Source organism: Lithobates pipiens, unplaced genomic scaffold (genome assembly GCF_037356315.1).
Source record: "Lithobates pipiens isolate NorthernLeopardFrog02 unplaced genomic scaffold, aLitPip1_a1.2 Scaffold_18, whole genome shotgun sequence".
Taxonomy (NCBI): domain Eukaryota; kingdom Metazoa; phylum Chordata; class Amphibia; order Anura; family Ranidae; genus Lithobates; species Lithobates pipiens.
The window spans coordinates 131,182,797-131,206,531 of NW_027507758.1; the positions used below are offsets into that span (position 1 = coordinate 131,182,797).

The following is a 23,735-nucleotide window of genomic DNA, read 5'->3' on the forward strand; positions in this document are numbered from 1 at the left end:
CACGGGCAGCATGTGTGCAATGACCACACCCCCTCCGACTTCACATGTGCTGCTGAGTACTAGGTTCTGTGTGTTTGGTGTTCAGCAGTGGACTGTGTGTCCTTCCTGCTATCATGGACTGGACTCAGAAGTGGGATAAACTGCCCAGGGAGCCCAGTCTAAAGAAGCTGACAGACCCTGGCTATGGGAAGCCTGGAAAGAAGCAGCACCCTCCTCTGCAGGACATCACCAGAGCCCACATCGAGTCCTTCAACCAGGCCATGACAGAGGGACTCTTCCAGGCAGTGCAGGTGAGGGGGGGGGGGGGGGGGGAAGCACAGGTGGTTATACTTTTCCTGTGTGCTTTATATTCATAGCTTCTAACTCATTCTTTAAAGTTCAATGCTGGGCAAAAAAAAGTTTTCCCATGCAGTGTGGCATTTTTGGACAAAAATGTTGAACGCGTCGCTCCCTGAGACGCGGCATCAGCTGTTCTTCCGAACTGTGTGCACTGATGACACTGTACGGCATGCGATATCAGGAAGGATGACAGAAGATGTTGTTTACTTTCTCCAACCTCAGTCTGCAGGCACAGAATGATGTCAGCCACACTGCTAGGAGTGACATCACCCTATAGCTGGAACTCATCCCCTGACAGAGCCTGCACCATATTCCTGCCTGACACTGGAACTGCCCCCCCACCACTCTGCTCAATGGTCTCCTCGTAGTCCTGGGTGCCCTAACAGTTCGGTGTCCCTATCACTTATCCCTGGTTCACATTGGAACGTTTTGACATGTCAAATCGCTGGCAGTTCCCAGAAATGGCACTGTCCTAATCGGTGCGACACTGCGTTTGTGACCAATTTCAAAAAGTAGTTTCTGTACTACTTTTTGCAATTTCACCTGCGATTTACATTGACATCTGTGCAGGAGTGAAATCCATGATAGCAAACCACGGCTGCTGGAGGAGATATCAGGCGGTCCGCCCCCAAGCTGATGTCACTTCCGCCTTATACCTACAGGAGTCCCAGAACTTCTCCTCCAGCCCTGTGAGCACCTCCAGCGGCCATCATTTGCTATCATTGGCGGGACATGAACACTGCAGATATGGATTTGACTAAATATTTACTTTGTGAGTTATAATATTTTAATAAACTGCCTATATCTGCACTACATGGCGCTTCACTTTCTTTATTGGGTTCACACACACAGGAGTGGTGGGGGGAATCGCACGTGGTTTGAACAGGAATTGCACTGCATTCCTGTGCAAATGGCAAGCAATTTTTGCAGTGCAATTTGCACCTATTTATCTTGTATTGATGCAAAACGCACCTCAAAGTATCAGTACTCATACTCGCCGATTAAAAATCCGGTATTGGTGCATCCCTAGTAGAAATCTTCGACAGCAGTTCTGATGACACTCCAGGATTCCCTCACTTTGAAGGGGTTTCCTCTCCTTCCTGTTTTGGCTATGTGACAAGATGTGAAGAGAAATCTCCCCAATGGGAGACAGATGGCAAAACACTCCCTTACTCTATACAAAATGGGAAGAAATTTTGTCTTTTAGTTCTACTTTAAAGTGGTTCCAAACCAGATAGGTCTGTTATCTATTTGTGCCCTTAAGGGCTCATTCATGCGAACACTGACATCCATCATGTGTGCTGAGCCACTGGGTTTTGCATCTTCAACCATTTTGGAGCTGTGCACAGGCAGCCTATAGATACGGATACAGCAGCTGCATAAATTTTGACATGCGTGCACAGATCCAAACACACACATTGTGTTCAGATCCTTGCACCCAGTCTTGCATATGTGTCAAATTTTGACATGTGGCTGTGTCTGTGCAGCTACTGTCTGCATCCACTTTTGTAGGCTGGCCACATGCAGCTCCGAGGTGGATGCAGACTCAGGCAAAAGAGGATCAGCTTGCAGTATGGGTGTCAACGCCCATCTGAATGAGTCCCACAGTGGTACTAAAAGCAAAAATGCCATGTATGCAGTCACTAGCATTAACCAAGCAGTCTGTTTTTTTTTTTTTTTTTCTTCCCTGTGATGGAGTTTTATCTGTTCCTGTTATTTTTCACTTTAACAGATCCAGCTGCGAAGCAAAAGTGTCAGGGCTCATTCCCACGTGCATCAATACCCTATGTTTAAGTGGCATTTATGCAGCTTTTTTAGAGCTTCATAACTGCCCTTCCATGCCTGCCATTATTCATTTCACAATGGGAGCCACACAGTGCAGTAGCTTTGTGTTATTTAAAAATTAAGTACCATGTCTCTTTCAAGAGGCGCCAACGTTTGTCAGCCACCTCCAACCATTTCAGTGGTAACAGGCCATAACTACACCTTAAAGCGGAGTTGCACCCAAAAGTGGAACTTCCCCTTTATAAAGGCTTGGTTTAAATCAACTCGCTTTAAATCCTAATTTTTAAAGAGCAACTGTCATCTCAGTCCCGCGGCGGCTCCTCCTCTGACCCGCTGTTGACTCACCAACAGTCTCATTCACTTTAACCACTTAAGCCCTGGACCAATTGGCTGCCCAAAGACCAGAGCACTTTTTGCGATTCGGCACTGCGTCGCTTTAAAAAAAAAAAAAAGAGTGACCATTTGGAAGAAAATTCATTATTTTTAACTTTTTGCTATAATAAATGAGAGAGAGAGACAAAAAAAAGTGTGTGTGTGTGTGTGTGTGTGTGTGTGTGTGTGTGTGTGTGTGTGTGTGTGTGACACGACAGGGAGCTGTGATCGGTGTCCCGTCACTAGGCAGAACAGGGAGATGCTGATGTAAACAAGCATTTCCCCGTTCCTCCTCTCCATGAGATGATCGCAGACAGAGTCTGCGGGACCCACGATCACTCGCAGCGCGCACGTGCGTGTCTAACCGCTTTGTAAAGGGCAATGTACAGGTACGTTGATCTGCCTGTACGTGCCCTTCTCTGACATATATAGGCGAGAGTCGGCCGGCAAGCAGTTAATGGGACGGCTGGTGAAGAACGTGGCAGCAGGTGAGTAGATGCCCGCTAACAGGCTCTGCCGTGATAGATCTCAAACGACAGGTGCTTTTTAAATATGAGGACCAATTCTTACTGGTAGTTGAAATCTTTATTTACAAACAAAATGAAGGTTTCCTATTTAGAATAATAAGCCGTCAGGTTAGTAAAACCATGATATCAGAAGCGATTCAATCATAAAAATGTTCCTGGACTTTGTTTTTATATCATGGTTACTGTGAAATTGTGTGACTACATCAATGCAGTGCATGTTATCTCAGCTTGCAGAGCTTGGATTCATTGAATTAATTTACCGTAAAATGTAAATATTGTAGAATATACAGCCTCATGCTACTTAAGCCCCATTTCATGCCGAATAAACAAAATTATTAATGTATTTTCATTTTCTATTTATCTTGTTTATAGATTTTTTTTTTTTTTTTTTTTTCCTCCAAAAGCATTTTATTAAAACAAAACAAAATTTGATAAATCAAAAAAAAAATTTTTTTTTAAAATTTATCATTGGATGGATTTGAGAATTCCCCACCCAACGAGTTAACTTTTAACCCCCTTCCTGTTCACAGAGAATAAAGAAGAGGGCACACTGGCCTTGTGCATTATCCCAAGCAAATTTATTGATAAAAACCAAATTAAAAACTGCTCACAAACATGAAGAAATTTCACTCGTAAAAGCCACCTGATCCTGGCAATCAGTCCTGAAACCAGCAGTCTCTGGATGGTGATAGAGAGGTTATAGAGAGTAAGAAGGTACTCCTTTGAAACGTGTCAGCCTGCAGTGGCTCTGATATCCCCTCTATCACCATCTGGAGACTGTTGGTTTCAGGACTGGTTGCCACAATCAGGTGGCTTTTACAAGCAAGCTTTTTTTTTTTTTTTTTTTTTTTTTTTTTTTTTTTTTTGTGAGTAGTTTTTAATTTTGGTTCTATCAATAAATTTGCTTGGGATAATGCAGAAGGCTGATGCACCCTCCTTTTCTTCTCTCTGTGTCTGTTAGGATATCCTGGAGAGCAGCAAGGTCTGAGAAAATATCCCCTGAGCAATACATCACCCGGACGTCGCACGTCTGCAAAGGAGTATTTGTTTGCTCCCATCCTGTTCACACTCTGACCAAGTGCAGATAATCGTTCACTGTATACAGATTGATACGGGCAAAAAGTCACACCATAATTTTGGTGCGTGTAACTGTTTTCAGATGGAGAACTTTTTTTTTTTTTTTTTTTTTCTGATTTCAACACAGGGACCACATGTTAACTTGCTGTCTAAAGTATTCCAATTGCTTTCAGATGCCATTTGCAACAGGATAATTAAATATATTTACTTTACTTGTCAGGGGTCATAAAGTTTATGCCTGATCGGTGTATATTTAAACTTTGAGTATAATACCTGATACAACTATGCTATTATACACTCTTTCCTTTCTCCTGTCTTTTAGGCCATAAAACCAATGGAATTTAGTTTTAAAAATGCTCGTGTATCATTTCAAATTGTTGATGCGGTTATCAGCCAGCCCATGGTCCCCAAGGGAAGCCTCTGTAAGGATCCAAAGGTTTACCCGGCTGAATGTAGAGGGCGAAGGTGCACTTACCATGGAAGGCTGACTGTGAGTAAACCTAAGTGGGGTTCTTCACATGCCCCTAAAATGTATTTGTGAAGGTCTTTTGGGGCAGCAACAGGTAATAGAGACAAGTAGTAACATAAAAACGTGTAAGCATGCCACCTAGGACGACTCTCCAATAGGGTGGCATATAACAAAATGGGTGTAAATCTCAGAAATCAATCCTTTAGGTATTCTTATGTCTCAAGATACTATCAATGGGTATTGGAAAATAAATTGACTTTCAGAAATGGCAAATGCCTATAAAAGGTTGTGCGCACCAGCTCATATTTACTCTGTAATTCTTCAAATGAATGCAGAACATTGTGTTCATACACGTCAGGATGAGCAAGAATGTACATTCCCAAAAGGGGTAGTCTAGAAATTGAAGTAAATGTGGGAACATAGGATTATGCCATAGCGGAAGGTCTATGTTAATATCTCCAAGTCTATACGCTTGGCTTTCCTCCACCGTGCACAGGCCAGAGTCAACATTGGTAAATTCCCCCTAGGTTGTAGTGTCATAGATGCCTCTAATGCAATCTAAAGGTGGTTAAGCTTTAGTACATGGGCTAGATGAGATATTATTTTTAAAAAATTTTTTTATTTTTTTTTGTAATTATGCTTTGTCTAATTAGTTTAACTGTAATATGCTTCCTTCTTGTTTTTTATTTTTTTATTCATGAACCAACCAAATGTATATTTTATAAGTGATTAATGATTACCTGTTACTGATTTTCCTGGTTTCTCTTTGGCACCAAAATTATATGAAAGATTTTGGTCTAAAATACTTGACAATTGGGCATACTCGCCAAATAGGTTCTTGGATTGCCGCAATTGTAGACGTAGGTAGAGGAGTATTCCGAAACATACAATCTCAGTTGGGACCAGATACTATCTAGAGATTTGCTTTCTAATAGCTCCTAAAGTGGAGGGAAAGCCTTAAAATGTTACTAAACCCAGGAGCCTGCATTTACTATATCTGGTCTCCAACAGTACAAAGAATACGGGAATGCTTTTATGTAAGTACATATAAGCTGCTTAAATACCTTTTTTAAATAAGCAGTCTTGTGACCTCTCAGCGCCCAGACAAACACTGGTCAACACCTGAAGGAGGAGTTTTCATTCTCCTCTGACTGTCCTATGAGGCTGTGTGACCATTGACCCTCTGTCTGGACAGTGCTGATTGGCCCTGTGCTGATCACATGCACCCTCCAAAAAAAAAAAAAAAAAAAATAACCTCTAGCAATACACACCAAACTAGGAGTGCCCCCATGGCTCTTCTATCAGCAGATAGATTGCGGTCAGTAAAAGAAGGGGAGGATCAGAGGATAGGATCAAACAACCTTTTTACAAAACGTATAGGATTAACCTCCGTGGAACACAGTGACTTTAAGCATGCATGCTTTTCTGCATATACAGACTGATTTTACTGTTGTGTATTTAGTAACACTTTAATGCTTTGAACGGGGCACACTGCAACCCTAACCTATCATTAAAGTGGAGTTCCACTCATTTGTAAGTTTATTAAAAGTCAGCAGCTACAAAAAGTGTAGCTGCTGACTTTTAATAAACACACTCGCCTGTCCAGCGATGCGGCTGCCTGAAGCTTCGCTCCTCTCTGCGGCGCCAGCATTGCAAGTGTGGGCACCCGGCTGTGACTGCTTCCAGCTTCACAGCCGGGTGCGCATTGTGCTCTTAGTGGCCAGACAAACTGATATGTCCCAGATTGCAGAGAGGGAGGGGAAGAGAAGAGGAGTCGTCGCCTAGGCGATGAGAGCAGGAAGCGGGAGCTAGGTACCCGCAGCTTTTGGTATGCCCCAAAAGCTGAAAATTGCTGTTTTTATGCCTCCTTGTTCTAGTGATGGTCTGGCTCATACTGTGTACTGATAGGCAGAGCACATAAAGCAAATTTGTGTGTGGTAAATGTAGAAACATATTAACGCTTTTTTTTTAATTTAATTTTTTTTCAACAAAGGACAACCTAAAATGTTCTAATGGGATGGTTGTTTAAAATGTATTTTATATTGCTATTACAGGTGGATATAAGTTGGTCTGTGAATGATGTTCCCAGTGGTGTCATTAAGCAATCCCTTGGCTATGTTCCCATCATGGTAAAATCCAAGCTTTGTAACTTACATGGCCTTTCACCAAAGCAGCTTGTGAAGCATCATGAGGAGGAGCAGGTAAGGGTATAATCTTGGACAACAACTTCTTCAGGCTGTATTTAGATCTGCTATTAACATTGCTGCACCTCCAAAAAAGTTGTTTGACAAGGGGGTGCAGTGCCAAAATATCTTGTAAATGCTGCAGCACAACCTTGTGTATTACATGGAGGTGCACTGAAACTTTGTCAGCCGAAACCCATTTTTTTTTCATTCGGCCGAATGAAAAAAATAGCCGATACTGAAAGGGGTCGTCCCGGGTGTCGCCCATTGTGGGAGTGTCATCCTGGCACACCCAGTCCTCCACTCCTTCCTCCCTCCCCTCGCCACGATCTCTGTGTTTCACAGAGCTGTGATAGATGGCACACTGATCCAATGGTGGGACATTGAATCAGTGTGAGGTGATTACAGGAGACTGACATTGTTAGTGCAGCCTGGGCAATTCAAATCCAGCTCCATGTCACACACGGAGATTGCCGCTGATACGGGCACTGGTGGGGCTGCATATGACAGGTACTTGCATGCTGCTGAGCACTGGTAATACTGCTGCGCACTGGCAGGCTGCATATGATGGGCACTGGTGAGGCTACTGTTGAGTCTGCATGTGTCGGGCACTGGTAAGGCTGCATTGATCTCTTGTACCATGTCTGCTAGAGGTGCACTAAATGGAAATTTTGCTAATACTATTAGCAGTGTGTTTAAGTAAGAGATCAAAGACCTGATACAAGAGATTAAAAAATTTAATATTAATTTTATCTGATAATTAAAAATTTGAATCTAATACAATTACTATATATATATATATATATATATATATATATATATATATTATTATTATTATTATTATTATTATTATTATTATTATTATTATTATTATTATTATTATTATTATTATTATTATTATTATTATTATTATTATTATTATTATTATTATTATTATTATTATTATATTTTTTTTTTTTTTTTTTTTTAAACTGTCATTTTCGTTATCGGTATCAGGCTCAATTGCCTGCTTTTATTCCGGAATCTGCAACTGTAAACCTAACAGGCATGTTCCAAAATGCAAGCATCAATCAGATGTTAGCTGGTAATGTGAGAAAACGTAAGAAAGTTCTAACCGATGAGGTTCTACACTTGTTTTCTTGCACTGGTATATCATTGTTGCATACATCAAAGGTAATTTATGCAGTGTGAATTGTCTTCTCTATTTTCATAGGAAATGGGTGGCTATTTTATAATCAATGGTATAGAAAAGGTGATTCGGATGCTAATTATGCCAAGAAGGAATTTTCCTATTGCAATGATTCGCCCCAAGTGGAAAAGTAGAGGTCCCGGTTATACCCAATATGGTAATTATTTTTCTTTCATTTTTCACTGTGTGTGTGTGTCTGTGTGTATTCTGACTAGATTACTAGCATAATTTTATTAACATCATGACCATGCAGCACAAGCTGCAATGCACCTGAAGAGAATTAATGAAAAGTGGTAGAAACTTTTGGCCTCATGCACGCTGGGCATCAAAAGCACCATTTATTTTTTATTTATTTCTGTCTCTAAACCTTTTTATGTTGGCCTATGTGTCCATGCCCACATGGGCATTTAGAGACAGAAAGGAAAAAACAGTTCTTGGGTGTTCAGAAGTGGAGTCTGGAGGTTTATTTCCCCCCCCCCCCCAAAAAAAACGCTTGCTGCATTTAACCACTTGAGGTCGAGGCCATAGCCGAATGACCTCTACAGAGCAGACCTCAATTTCCGGGAGGCCGTTATAGGATGTCCTCCCCTGTGCAGGCATCCTGTGATCACCGAGTCTCGAGACTCTGCTAATCACCGATTCCGGCCCCTTATCAGGAGAAAAAAAGCCGATCACTGACTTATGTTAAAGGGACATAGGTCCCGAAGAGGAAGGAGGCACATCTGCCTCCTAGGTGACACTGGCCCCACTGGCAGGTGACAATGACAGGTGACACTGAATGGCACAGGTCATTGTCACTTGCCAGTGGGGCCATTCAGTGCCACCTGTCATTGTCACTTGCCAGTGGTGCCAATCGGTGTCACCTAGCAGTGCTGCCTATCAGTGTAAGCAATCAATGCCCATCACTGCCGCCTCATCAGCATACATCAATGAAGGATAAAAATTACCTGTTTGCATAATTTTATAACAAAATATAAAAAAATGTTTTTAACAAAAAATAAAAATACAGAGGTGATCAAATATCACTAAAAAAAGCTCCATTTGTGGGAAAAATTATAAAAAATTGAATTTGGGTACAGTGTTGTATGACCGCGCAATTTGTCATTCAAAGTGCGACAGCGCTGAAAATTGGTCTGGACAGGAGGAGGTTTAAGTGCCCAGTAAGCAAGTATTTAAACATGATTAAGTGTTAGGCGTGTTTAGCACTTGAATGTTTGTTTTTATTGGCACCAGTTGAGACAGATCTTGTCTCAGATACATTTTATAAATTCACCCCATTGTGTGTTGGGGTGCCAATCAAAATAAAAGCACGGTACCACACTGGCCTGGTTTGAGTGCACCCTTAAAGTGTAGTCCTTTTAGTAGACTACTCCTTTGTTATCTACTGAGCTGGACAAACTAATAGAATTTAACGAACTACCGGGAAGTTTAGTTCATAAAGTACTATTAAGAAATTAGATGAACATGCTAGAAAGGATTCACATGAGGTAAAATCCGGCTGTATTAATGTGTGTTGTGACTGATCCACACATCAGTTGGATAAAGAATATTAACTAAACTTTAAAGAACCTTTTAATGTGTTTGTTAGGGAAAAGTTCCCGATACAATCTCCCAGGACTGTGGGGGGGGGGGGGGAAAGAGGCTCCGTCTACCTAAAACAGGACACCCATTATCCACATTCAATAAAAAGAACATAGTTGTAGTTATTTGCATTTCCTCTGACCTAACAGCAACACTTTGTTTTCCCTCCGGTCCTTTTATATTAGTTACATGGACTTTGAGTATATGCTGCCTCATGATTTCAGGGACAGTGGTCTTTTCTTGGCTAGGACTTACTTTTGTTAGTATCCTAGTTGTGGGACCTTCTCTTTTCCCCAAGGCCTCTTCTCTGACTGAGGAGACGCAACTATCCTCATTGGTGCAGAGGCTCTAGTGAAGCCTTTTATTTTCTTTAATTTTAGTCAGACTCAGAGTCCTCTACTGTATTGCATCAGGAAGTGTGGGGTAAGGAGGAGCCCTTGGTGGCCAGCTGAGCCCTTCATGTACTCTGAATGAGCTAAGGCCAATAGCATCCCTGGGTGTTGAAGGGAGTTCGCATGGCTGAAGCAGGTCCATACTCCTTCTCCCTGGATGTCCGGGTAGAGAAGTATAGCGACAGGTGATGCTTGTCCTTCAAGTCAGGTGATGCATTTCAGTGCGTGGGCTAGGTCAGAATGCGGCCTAATACACTGTAGGTCTTCCTGAATGGAAAGCAATATATTGGTTGAATGGGAACACCCTTACGCCAACAGACACAAGGGAGAGCTCAAACGGGTGGTGGATGGACCATTAAGCAGACCTGGACATTACCAGCAGACTTCCTCTGGTCAGCAGTGCTACACCACAGTCTTATTCTGTCATGCAAGCTGCTACAAATCTGCGTGTCTTTTACAAGAGAAGAAATTGAATGCAGTGTGTTTTCTGGTCCACCATGGGCATGGCACACAAGATAAATTCTAGGTATGGGTATTTATTTTGGACCTATGTAACTATGCATATACCTAGCTGATTTTACCCTCCCCATGAAAGCTGGAAATCACTATAATAGGCACCACTACTACAGTGATCTCCACGAACTTCTGGGTCCCCTGCCAAAAAGCTGCAACAAGAGATCACCTGCCCAGCATGGTGCCATTCAGAGAAATCTTTGCATTTTATCAATGAATGTACACTGTTCTCTGACTGGGTAAAATGGGCAGGGCGGTGACATCAAAATCGCCACCTCATCTTATCGGCGAATGCTTTGAATCAATTATGAAAATGCAAAACCTTATATAATTGGCACCACTGCCTAAGCAGTAGGGCAGCTACCCAGCCCGGAAGACAGTTAAGATCACTGGAGTAGCAGTTCCTACTACAGTGATTTTCAGGCTCCAGGGAAATCGGCCAGGTGTGGTATATTCATAGATGCACCACAGTAACTGTGAAAATATCCATACTTGGAATTCAGCTTTAACACTTTCCTACATTTATTTTACACCATGTGCATGGGTACTAGGGTCTACTTTATTTTAATTGTATTTTACTCTAGTACTCTTAACACTCTCTCCCTTTTTTCTTTTTTTTTTTCTTTTTTTTTTTTTCTGTGGTGAGGGCCTAGGGCTGTATGCTGTAATTAAATGAGGACTTTTTCTGCTAGCTTTTAGGCACTTGCCCACCTTTTTATGAGCTTGGGAGGCTTTGACCATCTCTCATCCGATTGTGGGCTAGATGGTTACTCCTGTACTGCAATGTATTGGGTAGCTGTATCTACACCAATTCTATATGTCTTATTATTATGGATCTTATTTGCTTGTATTCCAGCTACTACTGTTGGCTATGTTCAGGTCTAGGGACTAAAGCTGGAGCTATTATGGGCTACTAGTAGCTAATATTCACCCTAGTTGGTCTGCTTAAAATGCATGTAAAGCTTGTTTTTTATTTTATTAAAATAACAAACATTCCATACTTGGTTTTGCACAGAGCAGCCATTATCCTCTTCTGGGGTCCCCACCTGCCTTCCTGTCTCCATATCCCCCTGGCTGAGTGCCCCCATACCAAGCCACTTGCTATGGGGGCACTCGTTTCCAAGTTCTCTTCTCTGTTCATAAGACACAGAGCAGGGCTTGGCCCTATCCCCCTCTCATCCCTGCCTCTGAATGCCAGCAGTGGAAGCCAGTGCTTTCTTGCACATCGCTGGTAGTAAGGTAAAAATCCTCCTGAGTTTCTCCTCTGGAAAGATGCATAACTGGTAGCCATTAGCTATTGTCTCATTTGCATACATTTTGCAGATTGTTGGATATGTATTAGATGTACACACAAGTCTGATCTCATGCTTCTGCAGTATGCTAGGCCTCTGTATATTTAAATATGGCTCATATATTAACTTCTGTACATTGTTGGACAAAGACTGCTGCTATTAGATTTTTGGCCACATCAAGAATTTTAATAGAAATTTATTATTGTGGTTTAGCTATCAGAGGTTTGGGTTCATTTTACAGGTCTTTGACTTCAGCACAGATGAGAAACAGCGGGTTGCATAAACAACTCTACAGAGCTGCCACTTGGTCCAATTTTCATACAGGGGCTAGACACATCCAGATTGCCCTACTCTTCTGTCAGGCCTAAGCCTTGTAGTTCCTGCAAGCAGTAGCCCCACCTGAAGACTCTATTCACACCTGTGTGTTTAGCAAGTGCCCTTTCAAAACGCTAAATTTGCATGCTGTGTTTGTGGTTCCATGCAATGGCACCCCAAACACGTCAAACAGATGCTCGTTTTACTGCACTCAAATACGCACAATAAACTAAAACGCTCGAACCAGAACTCGGATAAAAGCTCCTTAAGCTACTTTGCCACCCATATAGCAGCCCATTAAAATCCTATGTGTGTAACACAAAAAAGCGTGTTTAAAATATTCTGATAGTAAATGCAGCCTAATAGGTTTATTTCTGGCTTGTCCACTCCTGGAAAGTGATTGGGGAAAATTGAGTTGGTAACTCCATTTTCATGAATCTTCCAGAACAACATATTCCTGCCCTATGTTGTGTGTTGCATTGTGTTATGATGTTCCATTAATTGCTGTTGATTGTTGATCAATACCTAAGTGACTGTGCTTTATATTGATTGGTGATGTGTTGCCTATTTAGGTAGGCAGAGCCTCTTGTGCTGTCCTTGAAGATTCCTGTAAATTACGTTACCAGCTTATGAACCTCTTCCACTTCCCCTTTTATTTTTATTTTTTTTATTTTTCCCATTAGGTATATCAGTGCGTTGTGTCAGAGATGAACACACAGCTGTGAATATGAACCTACATTATTTAGAGAATGGCTCTATAATGGTGAATTTCATCTATCAAAAAGAACTCTTCTTCATTCCTCTTGGCTTTGCGCTGAAGGTAAGTTTTTCTGAAACAAAATTGTTTACTTTTTATATCTCAGCTTACTTATACTGTGAAGAGAGATGTGTGACTGAAATCTTTCAACAGGGCCCCACTCGCACTTGATCTCAGCATCCCCCCTTTTTTTTTTTTTTTTTTTTTTTTTTTTTTTTAACCCTGAATGACGGGCGAGCCCAAATCCTGAGCTTAGTTTTCACATAGGATATAAGGGGTTCAGTATTTAGATGTATATAGTCTGTTGATATTCTGGACACCTGTACCCCAAGGTATTTAATGGTACTAACTCTTTGGAGAGGTAGCATGGCTTGTGACTCTGTTGGTAGGAAACTGTCTATTTGTAGTATCTCTCCCTATTTTTAAACCAGAAAAGGTCCCAAATTGTTCAATTGTGTGTAGTGCCACGTGCAAGGAAGGACCCGGGCCAGGTACAACAAGGGGTCGTCCGCGTACATACTGATTTTCTCAATCAGTACCAGAGCCTAGTCCCTTAATTTCTGGATTATCCCGGATGGATATGGCCAATGGCTCAGCTACCAGGGCGTACAACAGCGAAAGGGGCCAGCCCTGCCTTGTGCCTCTGCTGAGGTCAAACTGCTCAGAGGGCCATCTGTTTGCCATCACCCTGGCTGTGGGTGACTGGTATAGAAGTTACACCCATTTAATAAATTTAAGGCCAAAGCCATTCCCCTTGAGACATTTCCATAAGTACACCCACTCCATGGAGTCATAGACTTTTGCCGTGTCTAAGGTTACCACTACCCGAGATCCTGCTTCCCTATGCGTGGCTTGCAGGTTAATAAACAACTTGCATAAGTTGAAGCATGTATTATGACCTGGCATAAACCCTGCCTGGTCGACATGTATTAGAGAGGATAATTTTGTTCAATCTCAGTGATGGTACCTTAGCAAGGATTTTAATGTCTGCTTGGAGTAGGGATATGGGACAATATGATTCCGGATATCCTGGATCCTTCCCTTGTTAGGGAATGAGTACTATTACTGCTTCTCTCATGGACGGCGGCAAGGAAAAGGTCTCGAAAAGGTGGTTATATAGCATGAGTAGCTTTGGAGTAAGAAATTCACTGAACCGGGAGTAAAACTCAATTGGGAGGCCGTCCGAGGCATTTGGATCTGGCAAAACTGGCAATAGCCAATTTAGTCTGTGGTGAGGGGAGCCTCAAGAAGGTCAGTCGTCAGTTGGGGAAGGGTGATGCCATGAAGGAAGGCCGTTCTCTGGTCAGTGGGGTCTGTTGTAGTTTTGTGCAGGTCTGCAAAGAAGTCTCTAAATCTAGCTGTTACGCTATGCAGAACTGTGATCTGTTGTCCCCCTGTTCCATGCAGGGTGATGACCACCGGGGGGTCTATCTTCACTGTGGACCAGATATGCCAGCAGCTTACCTGCCTTTTCCCCATGCTCAAAGAATTTTTGCTTCGTGAAGAACAGCTTTTGCCTGGCCTTTGTAAACTGAAGTTGGGTTGCTACTCTGGATTGCAATTTGAGTCGGGCTGCTATCTCTGGGGTAGGGTTAGTGGCATATTCCCTTTCTGTGCAGGTTAGTTCCGCTACCGCCCTATTAAAGACCTCTGCGGATTTCGTCTTAATTGCATTTATGTGGGAGGCGAGGGTCATGTGCGCGTATATTTTAAGAGTCCCAAACTGCTGAAATAGAGGCAGTTTGTTTGTTTTCTGCAAAGTATAGCTTTCATAGGTTCAGGAGCTCATCATCGTCCGGCAATAGGGACAGCCAGAATGGGTTCAAGCGCCAAGGCTTTGGGGGCTTACCGATGGGAATACTCAATGAGATCCAATATGGGCTGTGATCAGATAACAGTCTTGGGCAAAAGGCAGTTTCTAGTAGTTAGGGTTTTGGATACAAAAATAAAATCAATGCAGGACATGGAGCTGTGGGAAGGTGAAAAGCAGGGGTAAGTCTTTGTAAGGGGAAGCTTGTAGCGCCAAGTGTCTATTAAGTGGAGAGTGGAGATCAGTTTAGAAAATTTTGTCTGGTATCCGTGTCGTGTATGTCCCCTGTGAAGTCTGTAATCTATCTAGTGCTGGCCGCAGAGTTGTGTTAAAGTCTCCCATCCAGATCGCTGGTATTGTGGGGTGGCGGGTCATAAGGGCGAGTCCTTCCATAATCATGGTCATACTGAATGGGGGAGGTATGTAGAAAGCCAGGAGGAGAAACTGCTCACCATATAGTTTGGCATGGAGAAACACACATCTGCCCTGTGGGTCGGTAATTACTTCACATAACTCGAAGTGTGAGGACCATCTGAAGCCTCCCTTCTATATGCGTCTCTACCAATACCACTACATCTGCTTTCTGCCTCTTTAGGAATGAAAGGGCTGCCAAGCGTTTAATTTTCTCTCGCAGGCCCCTCACATTCCACGTTAGGAATTTTATAGATGTCATCGTATAGCATCTGAAAAATAACCCCTCACTAGGATGTCCCCTTTTAGGATCACCCACTAGAAATTCATGCAGTACCAAGAACATGAGTGTTATTAGAACCTGCCATGTATAAGGTAACCAATTTAGGCAAGTACCTGTTACGATCACCTCTTGTAATAACACTCATGCACTTAAATTTTGAGAAAATACCTGTAAAACAGCTGGGGACTTGCCTAAACGCGGCCGCCGCGCGGGACGATCGCGGCCCTGATGGGACCACCGGAAAGCAGGCGAGGCGTGAAGAGGGTCCCCAGAGGAGCCGGCCACCCCGCGAAGTATGCCTATTGGAGTGGAGGATTAGCTTATAGGATTAATGGACGGAGCTCTGGGCATGCAGGACCTACTCCATGCTCAGTCAAGCCATGCCCCCAGCATCTTTGGTTTTTCATGCAGTTCTAGCTAATTGAAATCTAATTTCTAGGCAAAAAAGTGCATTATTTGTGAATGAATGAAATACTTGTATAGCGCACAATGCGAACTGAATCGCCTCTAGGTGATTTGTGTTTGCAGACATCTTATGGAAGTCTATTGGGACAGAAAGGCATAACTCTGTTCCATAAGAAACTCATGTACTTTTGATCGACAAGACTCAAATGACACCATTGATTTATAATGCAGACAGGGAAGGGAGAACATAGTGCAAATACAGCAAAGTGTAGTAAGTAATAAAAGCATGAATATGTATTGTAATGATAAAAATGCACTTGCATAGATGATATGCAACAGGCAGGTAGATCAGACTGTGATGGAAACGAGATCAGCAACCTCAGATGGTGCACATCCAGCCTTGGCCTGAGGCGTGGAGAGAGAGGGTGCGATGTTGGATGGTGACACCACTGTGGGATTCCTTTTGCAGTGTACAGGACTTGGAAGTGCAGCCACGAACACCGGGACCTCCTCTGCCTGATGTCCCTTCTCAGGCATGCGGAGTCAGGTTTTGAGTCATACATGCCTCGTCAGCCTGACTGCATGGGGTTATTACATTACAGGAAACATGGTAAGCGAGCCTGGGGATAGACCTCCCAATACTAAAGCTGGGCCAGAAGAAACTGGCCAAAGGCAACGGAGGGAGCACCATTTGGAACGCAAGCATAGATGCCCAATAAATCATAAATGATGAATATAGAAACTCATAAGAATCGATAAAACACTCCATAATTGGAAAATATGAACCAGTTTACATGGATGCAAAGGTAAATATGACTATGGGAACTGGAACACAGAGGTGTAGAATAAAGTCCCAGAGACATCATTGAATGGTGTGTACATAAAGCTTCTTATTCAGACTGCCAGGGGCCAAAGTGTCCAATTTTTAAAGATCCAAAATGTCTGACACAAAGGGTCTTGAACTGTTCACCCTCGGCTAGGGACGCAGAGATGGAAACAATGGTCAATAACTGAAGTACGCTTGGATCTTTTGCCATGATGGACAAGTTAACGTCTGGACATACTAAACCTAGGGGGAAGCATTTTCCCACACTTCGCCTATGTTCCCTGAAATGGGTATGGAGGGGCCTGATGGTCGTACCCACATATTGTAAGCCACAAGAGCAACTAATGCAGTAAATTGCATATAAGGAGGAACTCACTAATTTCATAATTTTTTTTTCCCTGATAGTCCTTAAAGAATCTTTGCCCGTGGGTGACGAAAACGCATGTCAAACAACTGTGTTTTTTGCAATGAAACATTTTTCTTGAGGGGGTAAAAAGTTGTGTTCTTGAAACAGTTGTGTGCTCAGTCAGCTTGCTGTGGGGGCATTAATATTCTTGATGCTTCTGGCTCTCCTAAAGACCACCTTGGGATGGTTAGCAGCCATGGATCTAATTCCACTGGCCCGGCTTTGTTATTGGGAGGTCCGCCTCCAGCTAGCTTGTCATATTTCATGTACTGTGGTCTTAGGGGCGGTATCGGGCCAATCAGGTGTGCTATGGATGCACATGCTAATAGGAGAGGGCCAAATGAACACAAGATTGAGTTTCACTATGCTGTTTTTCCTTCCTAATTGGGCTTGAATTTGAGTAAAATCGGGACTCTGTCCTGCCCTTATTTGGCAGGGATGTGTACATTTCAGAACTTGATGGCAAAAGTAGAATAGTTCATGTGTATGTTCAAACTTGATTGAAGACCGTTAAAGAGCACATTGGTTTTGTCTAAATCATGTACAAATCGGTTGGATAATGAGTGCTAAAGGTTGTTTTCACATTGTTGGCTTAAATGATCATTATAATCGTGACCAATCGTGACCAATTTCAAGCAACCATTCTGTTGCTGTTTTTGATAATTATTTATTTTTTATCTTTTTAGATCATTGTATAAAGAATTGCAATTTACATTTTTTTTTTTCCATAATTAATAATACATGTGGGAAGGGGATATCAAAGAGCTAAAGCTAAATTTTTAACATTGTTTCGCTTTTTTATTTAATTTTTTTTCCCCACCAGGCGCTTGTTAACTTCTCAGATTATCAGATATTCTCAGAGTTGATTAAAGGCAAGGAGGAAAACTCCTTTTACAGGGACTGTGTGACCCAGATGCTCAGAGGCGTTATGGAGGAAGGTTGTCACAGTCAGCAACAAGTTCTCAAGTATCTTGGAGAGCGATTCCGTGTCAAGTTCTACCTCCCAGACTGGTATACTGATGAGCAAGCAGCAGACTTCCTTCTGGAGTAAGATACTTGTGACTTAAGGGCACTATTGCCACTTACCATGAACATCTCTTCTATAGTTATGGTTTAGGTTCTATTTTCATATTTGTACATATAGCACTGCCAAAATAAACTTTGCAAAGATCTATATATAAAACGGGCAGAATAAATTTAGGATCAGCATGTATTTTAGAATACATGGAAGTACTGTATGTCAAGGTTTACCTGTCAACATATTGTTTGACTCCTCCCTGTGAGAAAAAGTCCTAATGTGGTGCTGAGGACAAAGATGTGAAATTACAGCTATCAGGGATTTAGTCTTAGACCCCTTTCACACCAGGGCGTTTTGCAGGCGCTATAGCGTTAGAAATAGCGCCTGCAAAACGCCCTAAAGAAGCTGCACCATTGTGTGTAGTGTGAAAGCCCCGAGGGCTTTCACACTACAGCGGTGCGCTGGCAGGACGTCAGAAAAAAGTCCTGCCAGCAGCTTCTTTGGAGCGGTGTGTTTACCGCTCCTCCACCGCTGCTGCCCATTGAAATCAATGGGGCAGCGCTGTAATGCTGCTGGCAAAACGCCGCTATTGCGGCGTATTGCTGGCGGTTTTAACCCTTTCGCGGCCGCTAGCGGGGGTAAAAGCGCCCCGCTAGCGGCCAAAATGCGCCGCAAATCCGGCGGTAAAACGCCGCTAAAAATAGCGGCGTTTTACCGCCGACGCAAGGTGCGGTGTGGTGTGAAAGGGGTCTTACAGTTGCTTTTTTACATTAATGGGAAAACACATTTTGGATGAGCACATACAGTATTTTGAGATTTCTGTAGGTATTCCCTTTTGTAAATACAAACCTCAGTGCAACCTTTATCACATTCCAATAATAATTATTTAATGAGAAAGTTAATCACATGATCTCTTGTCAAAGGGGAGAATAGGGGTTCAAATTTAGCTGATTCTTTCCTTTGAGACAGTTCACGTGACCGAAGAATTGTGGTCATTTCATTATTTTTATTTTTTTTCTGTGCTAAACATTATTTTTCTATTTTAATTTTCCAGACAGTGTATTTGCATACACCTTAAATCCAATTTAGAAAAATTCTACATGCTGTGCTACATGACTCGAAAGCTTTTCACTTTTGCTAAGGAAGAGTGTATGGAGGAAAATCCTGACAGCTTAATGACCCATGAGGTTTTGACCGCAGGACAACTGTTTCTCATGTTTTTAAAGGTTTGTTAGTAGGTTTTAAAATGGGAACCTTATCAATGTTCAAAGGATTGTTAAAATATAACCTCTATCACTCTTTGCCTTTGCACTGTCCTGTGTCTATACAGGCCAAAGCAAGAGATTCATTTTAAAGCCGCCCCAGACAGCATCTGACACTTAACTGCCTTTTGTTCCCCCATCAGTCTCTTTTATAAGAGGAAAGGGGGCTCTGTATAAGCGCATTGATTCTAATTGTACCTTCCACTGAGCTGTGGACTCTCATTATATCCATGTGATAGCACCAATGTCTAAATAGAAAATCTACCTAGCACATAATCCAAGCTCTATAAAACGCTGCAGTTTTAGAGAAAGCAGTGGGGTGCAGTAAAAATGTGGCTCAGATGTGTGTTTTCCACCGCCTCCAACCACAAGTATAAACTAACATTTGTAACACCTTTTTTGTTCTGATAAACTTGGAATGTATCTAGCTGATTTAAACTGAATGTTCCGTTTTGGCTTTAACTAAAACTAGTGTAATGTGATTTATTTATCAAATGTAGGAAAAAATGGAAGGTTGGCTTGTTGCTACCAAACTCACCTTGGACAAGAGAGCTCAGAAACCCAATCTAGTTCTAAACACAGAGTCCATAATGAAAATATTCGGTAGAACAACTGATCTGACACGAGCCTGTGAATATTTGCTGGCTACTGGAAATCTTCGCTCTAAAACTGGTAAGCTAAGTCTGTAGAGAGAAGGCTGGTTGAAAACTACAGTACTGGGTTTATTTGATGTTTACTTTATTTCCATGGGTTCCATAGGGTAACACGTTTTAATATTCACATCAATCTAAATTTCCAATAAGTGTTTCTACATCCTATTGCATGTATCATGATGGCACTAAAGAATACTGCCAAAATTAGCAGAATAATATTGTTGGACTTATATGTAATGCTTCCTGAATGTTTTAAAAATGTTGGCTAAGGGGCACTGTCAAATAAAAGTATAGGGGGTAAAGGGGGGGGGTACTTCTTTCTGTACGATCGTTACAAGGGATACCTTTATCTGGGGTTGTTGCACATTGTGCAGAGGAATCATGTTATTCTGAAGTCCACTGATCTTCCTCCTGAGAAATGCATTTGGGTCTTTCATGGCCATAGTGATGTTCACCCTTGAACTATTGAGCATGAATAGGAAGGTGCACTACCTCTAGTTGTAATGCAGTGTCATGGTTATGCATTAGAGTTGTTCTCCTTACCTGTCTGCATGTGTTCATTTCTAGAGACCAGCCGAGCTTCACCTGACTGCTTTTATTTCCTTCCTCTGGAATGGCTCCACCCTAGCCCCTATCAGACTACACTATATTAACCTTTGCACTGCTAGCCTATCCTGCTGATCAACCTTTGTGTATTAGCTTCTGATTTCCGTTACCAACCTTGGCGTGTTCTGACCATCCCTGCTTGCCTGTGACCCTGACCTATTGGCGTGTACCCGACTATTCTGTTCTGCTTGTGGCCCCGACCTTGGCTTTGTCCCTCACCATCCCTATCCTCCTGTTACCTACTGTGGGTGTGAGCTGGGGGTCGCGACCTGGAGCCAGTTGCAGCCAAGACCATCTTCACCACTCGAAGCTCTGGTGAACACCAGCTGGCTCTTAGACTCCGCGCCCCGGGGAATCTTACGCTCTTACCCCAGTGGGACCTGTCCCCCGTCTGCAGCCGTCAGCCGTAGGGTCCACAGCCTTGCGGTGCACCCCCAACCCTACGGTGTGCACCTGTCACCTGGGCTCTAGGTGACCTGACATGCAGGCTTTTTAAAACCTAATATATGTGATTTCTCATATCTCTTCTTGGACAAACGACCCAAATGTAACTTTTTATTTATTTATTTTATTTTTTATAAATTTTTTGCTTGAGGAGTATTTCATTACTTGTTTAAATGAAAAATAATGACTTTTGTCCATTTTCTATATGTAATGGTTAAGTTTTTGTCTATTTCTTTCTTCCCAAGGTCTTGGTATGCTCCAGGCTTCTGGTCTGGCAGTAGTTGCAGACAAGTTGAACTTCATTCGATATCTCTCACACTTCCGCTGTGTGCACAGAGGTGCTGCATTTGCGAAGATGAGAACCACAACTGTCCGTCGTCTTCTACCAGAATCTTGGGGTTTTCTATGTCCGGTACACACACCTGATGGCGAGCCCTGTGGGCTAATGAATCACATGACTGTGACGTGTGAAATTGTGACGCAGACCTCAATCAATGCTCATGTGCAGGTTTTGCTATGCACATTAGGTGAGTATCCGTTTGTTTGCTATCCTGTTTTGTGAAGGTATCTGATTTTATTGAATGTTTGCATACAAAGCTTTCTCTGAATGGCTGAGCAGCACGCAGCTCGACTTGGTTTTCAGTAATGGAAGTTTGCATCCTGCTGTCGGAACACTGTGTGTGTGTCTATATATATATATATATATATATATATATATATATATATATATATATATATATATATATATATATATATATATATATATATATATATGTATATATATATGTATATATATATGTATATGTGTGTGTATGTATATAATTTTATCTATCTATCCATATCCACTTAATGACCAGGCCATTTTTTTTTTTTTTTGTAAAACGGCACCGCCACTTTAAAGCGGAAGTAAACCAATCCATAAAACGGTTTAATTTCTGGCACACACTCCCATTGGTTGTGCTCTCAACCAAGCTGTCAAACCATCCAATGGCTGTGTCCTAACTCGGCGTTTCTCAACTCCAGTCCTCAAGGTGCTCCAACAGGTCATGTTTTCAGGCTTTCCATTATTTTGCACAGGTGATTTGATCAGTTTCACTACTTTAGTAATTACCACAGCTGTTTCATCTGAGGAAAATCCTGAAAACATGACCTGTTGGGGTGCTTTGAGGACTGGAGTTGAGAAATGCTGTCATCACTGATCACATGTGTAGCATCATGGCAGATGTAGATTAAACAGAGCCAAAGATGAAAATAGGGGGGGTTTACTTAGATTTTCACTGATAATTGCGCAGTCTTGCGATGCTGTACCAAGACAAAATTTGTATTTAATTATACTTTAATCTTTCTTTTTTTAGGTGTCACTCCAGTTGATGGAATTCCAGGCAGGTCCTTAGCAGATTGCTATCAGGTTATGCTGGATGGTGCCATGGTGGGCTGGATAGATAAAGACTTGGCTCCAAATCTTGTCAGTGCTCTAAGAACCTTTAAGGTATTTTATTTATTTTTCCTTGTTCTTTGCACTCAGTGTGCCTGTTTTTTGAACTGCTAATTTAGAATGTTTTTTTATTTATTTTTTGTTATGGGCGGTATCATTCGTTATTTAGGTAATAGTTTATATTACCACCATACTGCCAAAGTTGTTAGTAAGGCCCTTTTCACACTGGGCAGATTGTGTTCAGAACAGCAGGGGTTCAACTCACAGATCGCTTGCTGATTGGAGCAGAGTGGACTGATGACTTATTAGTGTCTGCTGTGTTTCTGCAGCGTGGACAAGTACCGTGCCTGCTCTGCTCCTGTGGGTGGCTTTAAGTAAACCGACTCTGCTCTCCATTTACACCCAACTATCTTTGATCCGCTCTGCCTAAATGGAATACAGTTCTTAGAGCGAATGTAATATGTTTATTTATTTTTAAGGGACAGGAAATGTGGAGATCCTCTTTAACCTTAGGCAAACAACTGCTGATCTTTCCTTCTGAAAATTCTTGTTTTATATATAAATATTTTTTATACATTATACTGATGCCCAAAGTCAGACCTGGAACAAGTTCAACTGTAAACTTCTGACTGCAGGCTTGTTCTGTCATAAAGAAATATTGAAGCCAGACATCTCACACATGTACAAGTTGGAAGCATTGGCAGTCCACAAATTTTTCTCTTGACAGGTGTACCTAAGAAAGATATGAAGAGTTAATTACTCAAGACGCAAATAAAACATTTTTGTATACCTGTTTTAATGATGTCTTATTTGTTTACCATGAAATGTGAACAGTCCGTTTTTTAATTGATAGTAAATGATGGTCTTTGCGCTATTTATCACAGCTTTGCTTCATTTTGTTTCAATAATAGGTAACGCAGGAAAAAAAGATTCCACCCTGGACAGAAATAGTGTTGATTCCAATGACTGGGAAGGCCAGTCTGTATCCTGGACTTTTTATCTTCACCACTCCTTGTAGAATGGTTCGTCCTGTCAGGAATCTAGCTGTTGGGAAAGAAGAGCTTATAGGAACATTAGAGCAGGTATGTTGGTTTTAGTCCCTCCGAGGTTTCAGGCACTGCAATTTCCGTGGATATACCAAAGCAAAAGTGGTGACAGATGTGATAGAAAACGCTACTACAAGCGTACCTTGCCTAGTTATATTTTTCATGTATAGTGCATGTTATGTGATGTGTAACATTTGAAGGTAATTGGTACAGTACTCCTCATTACAGTGTCTTCATCTTCCTTTCTTAACATATAAGTGCTGACTTTGTTCAAACATCACTGAGGCTCCATTATACTTCATGGGCTAAGTCTCAGCATCTGTGCTAGAGCTTTTATAT

The 23,735-nt window shown here is 41.9% G+C and overlaps 1 protein-coding gene across 1 annotated transcript in view; it reads left to right on the plus strand.

Annotated features, from left to right (window-relative positions):
* Positions 1-9: 9 nt before the first annotated feature.
* The window catches only part of POLR1B (RNA polymerase I subunit B), a 40,613-nt gene continuing 16,887 nt past the window's right edge, over positions 10-23,735 (plus strand). The window contains exons 1-11 of the mRNA XM_077486120.1: positions 10-290; positions 4,423-4,590; positions 6,624-6,770; positions 7,966-8,098; positions 12,718-12,854; positions 17,756-17,979; positions 19,005-19,176; positions 19,713-19,884; positions 21,161-21,442; positions 22,271-22,404; positions 23,262-23,432. Coding sequence (XP_077342246.1) covers positions 114-290; positions 4,423-4,590; positions 6,624-6,770; positions 7,966-8,098; positions 12,718-12,854; positions 17,756-17,979; positions 19,005-19,176; positions 19,713-19,884; positions 21,161-21,442; positions 22,271-22,404; positions 23,262-23,432 — 1,917 coding nt within the window. The 5' untranslated portion in view covers positions 10-113. The remainder of the gene's footprint in view (positions 291-4,422; positions 4,591-6,623; positions 6,771-7,965; positions 8,099-12,717; positions 12,855-17,755; positions 17,980-19,004; positions 19,177-19,712; positions 19,885-21,160; positions 21,443-22,270; positions 22,405-23,261; positions 23,433-23,735) is intronic.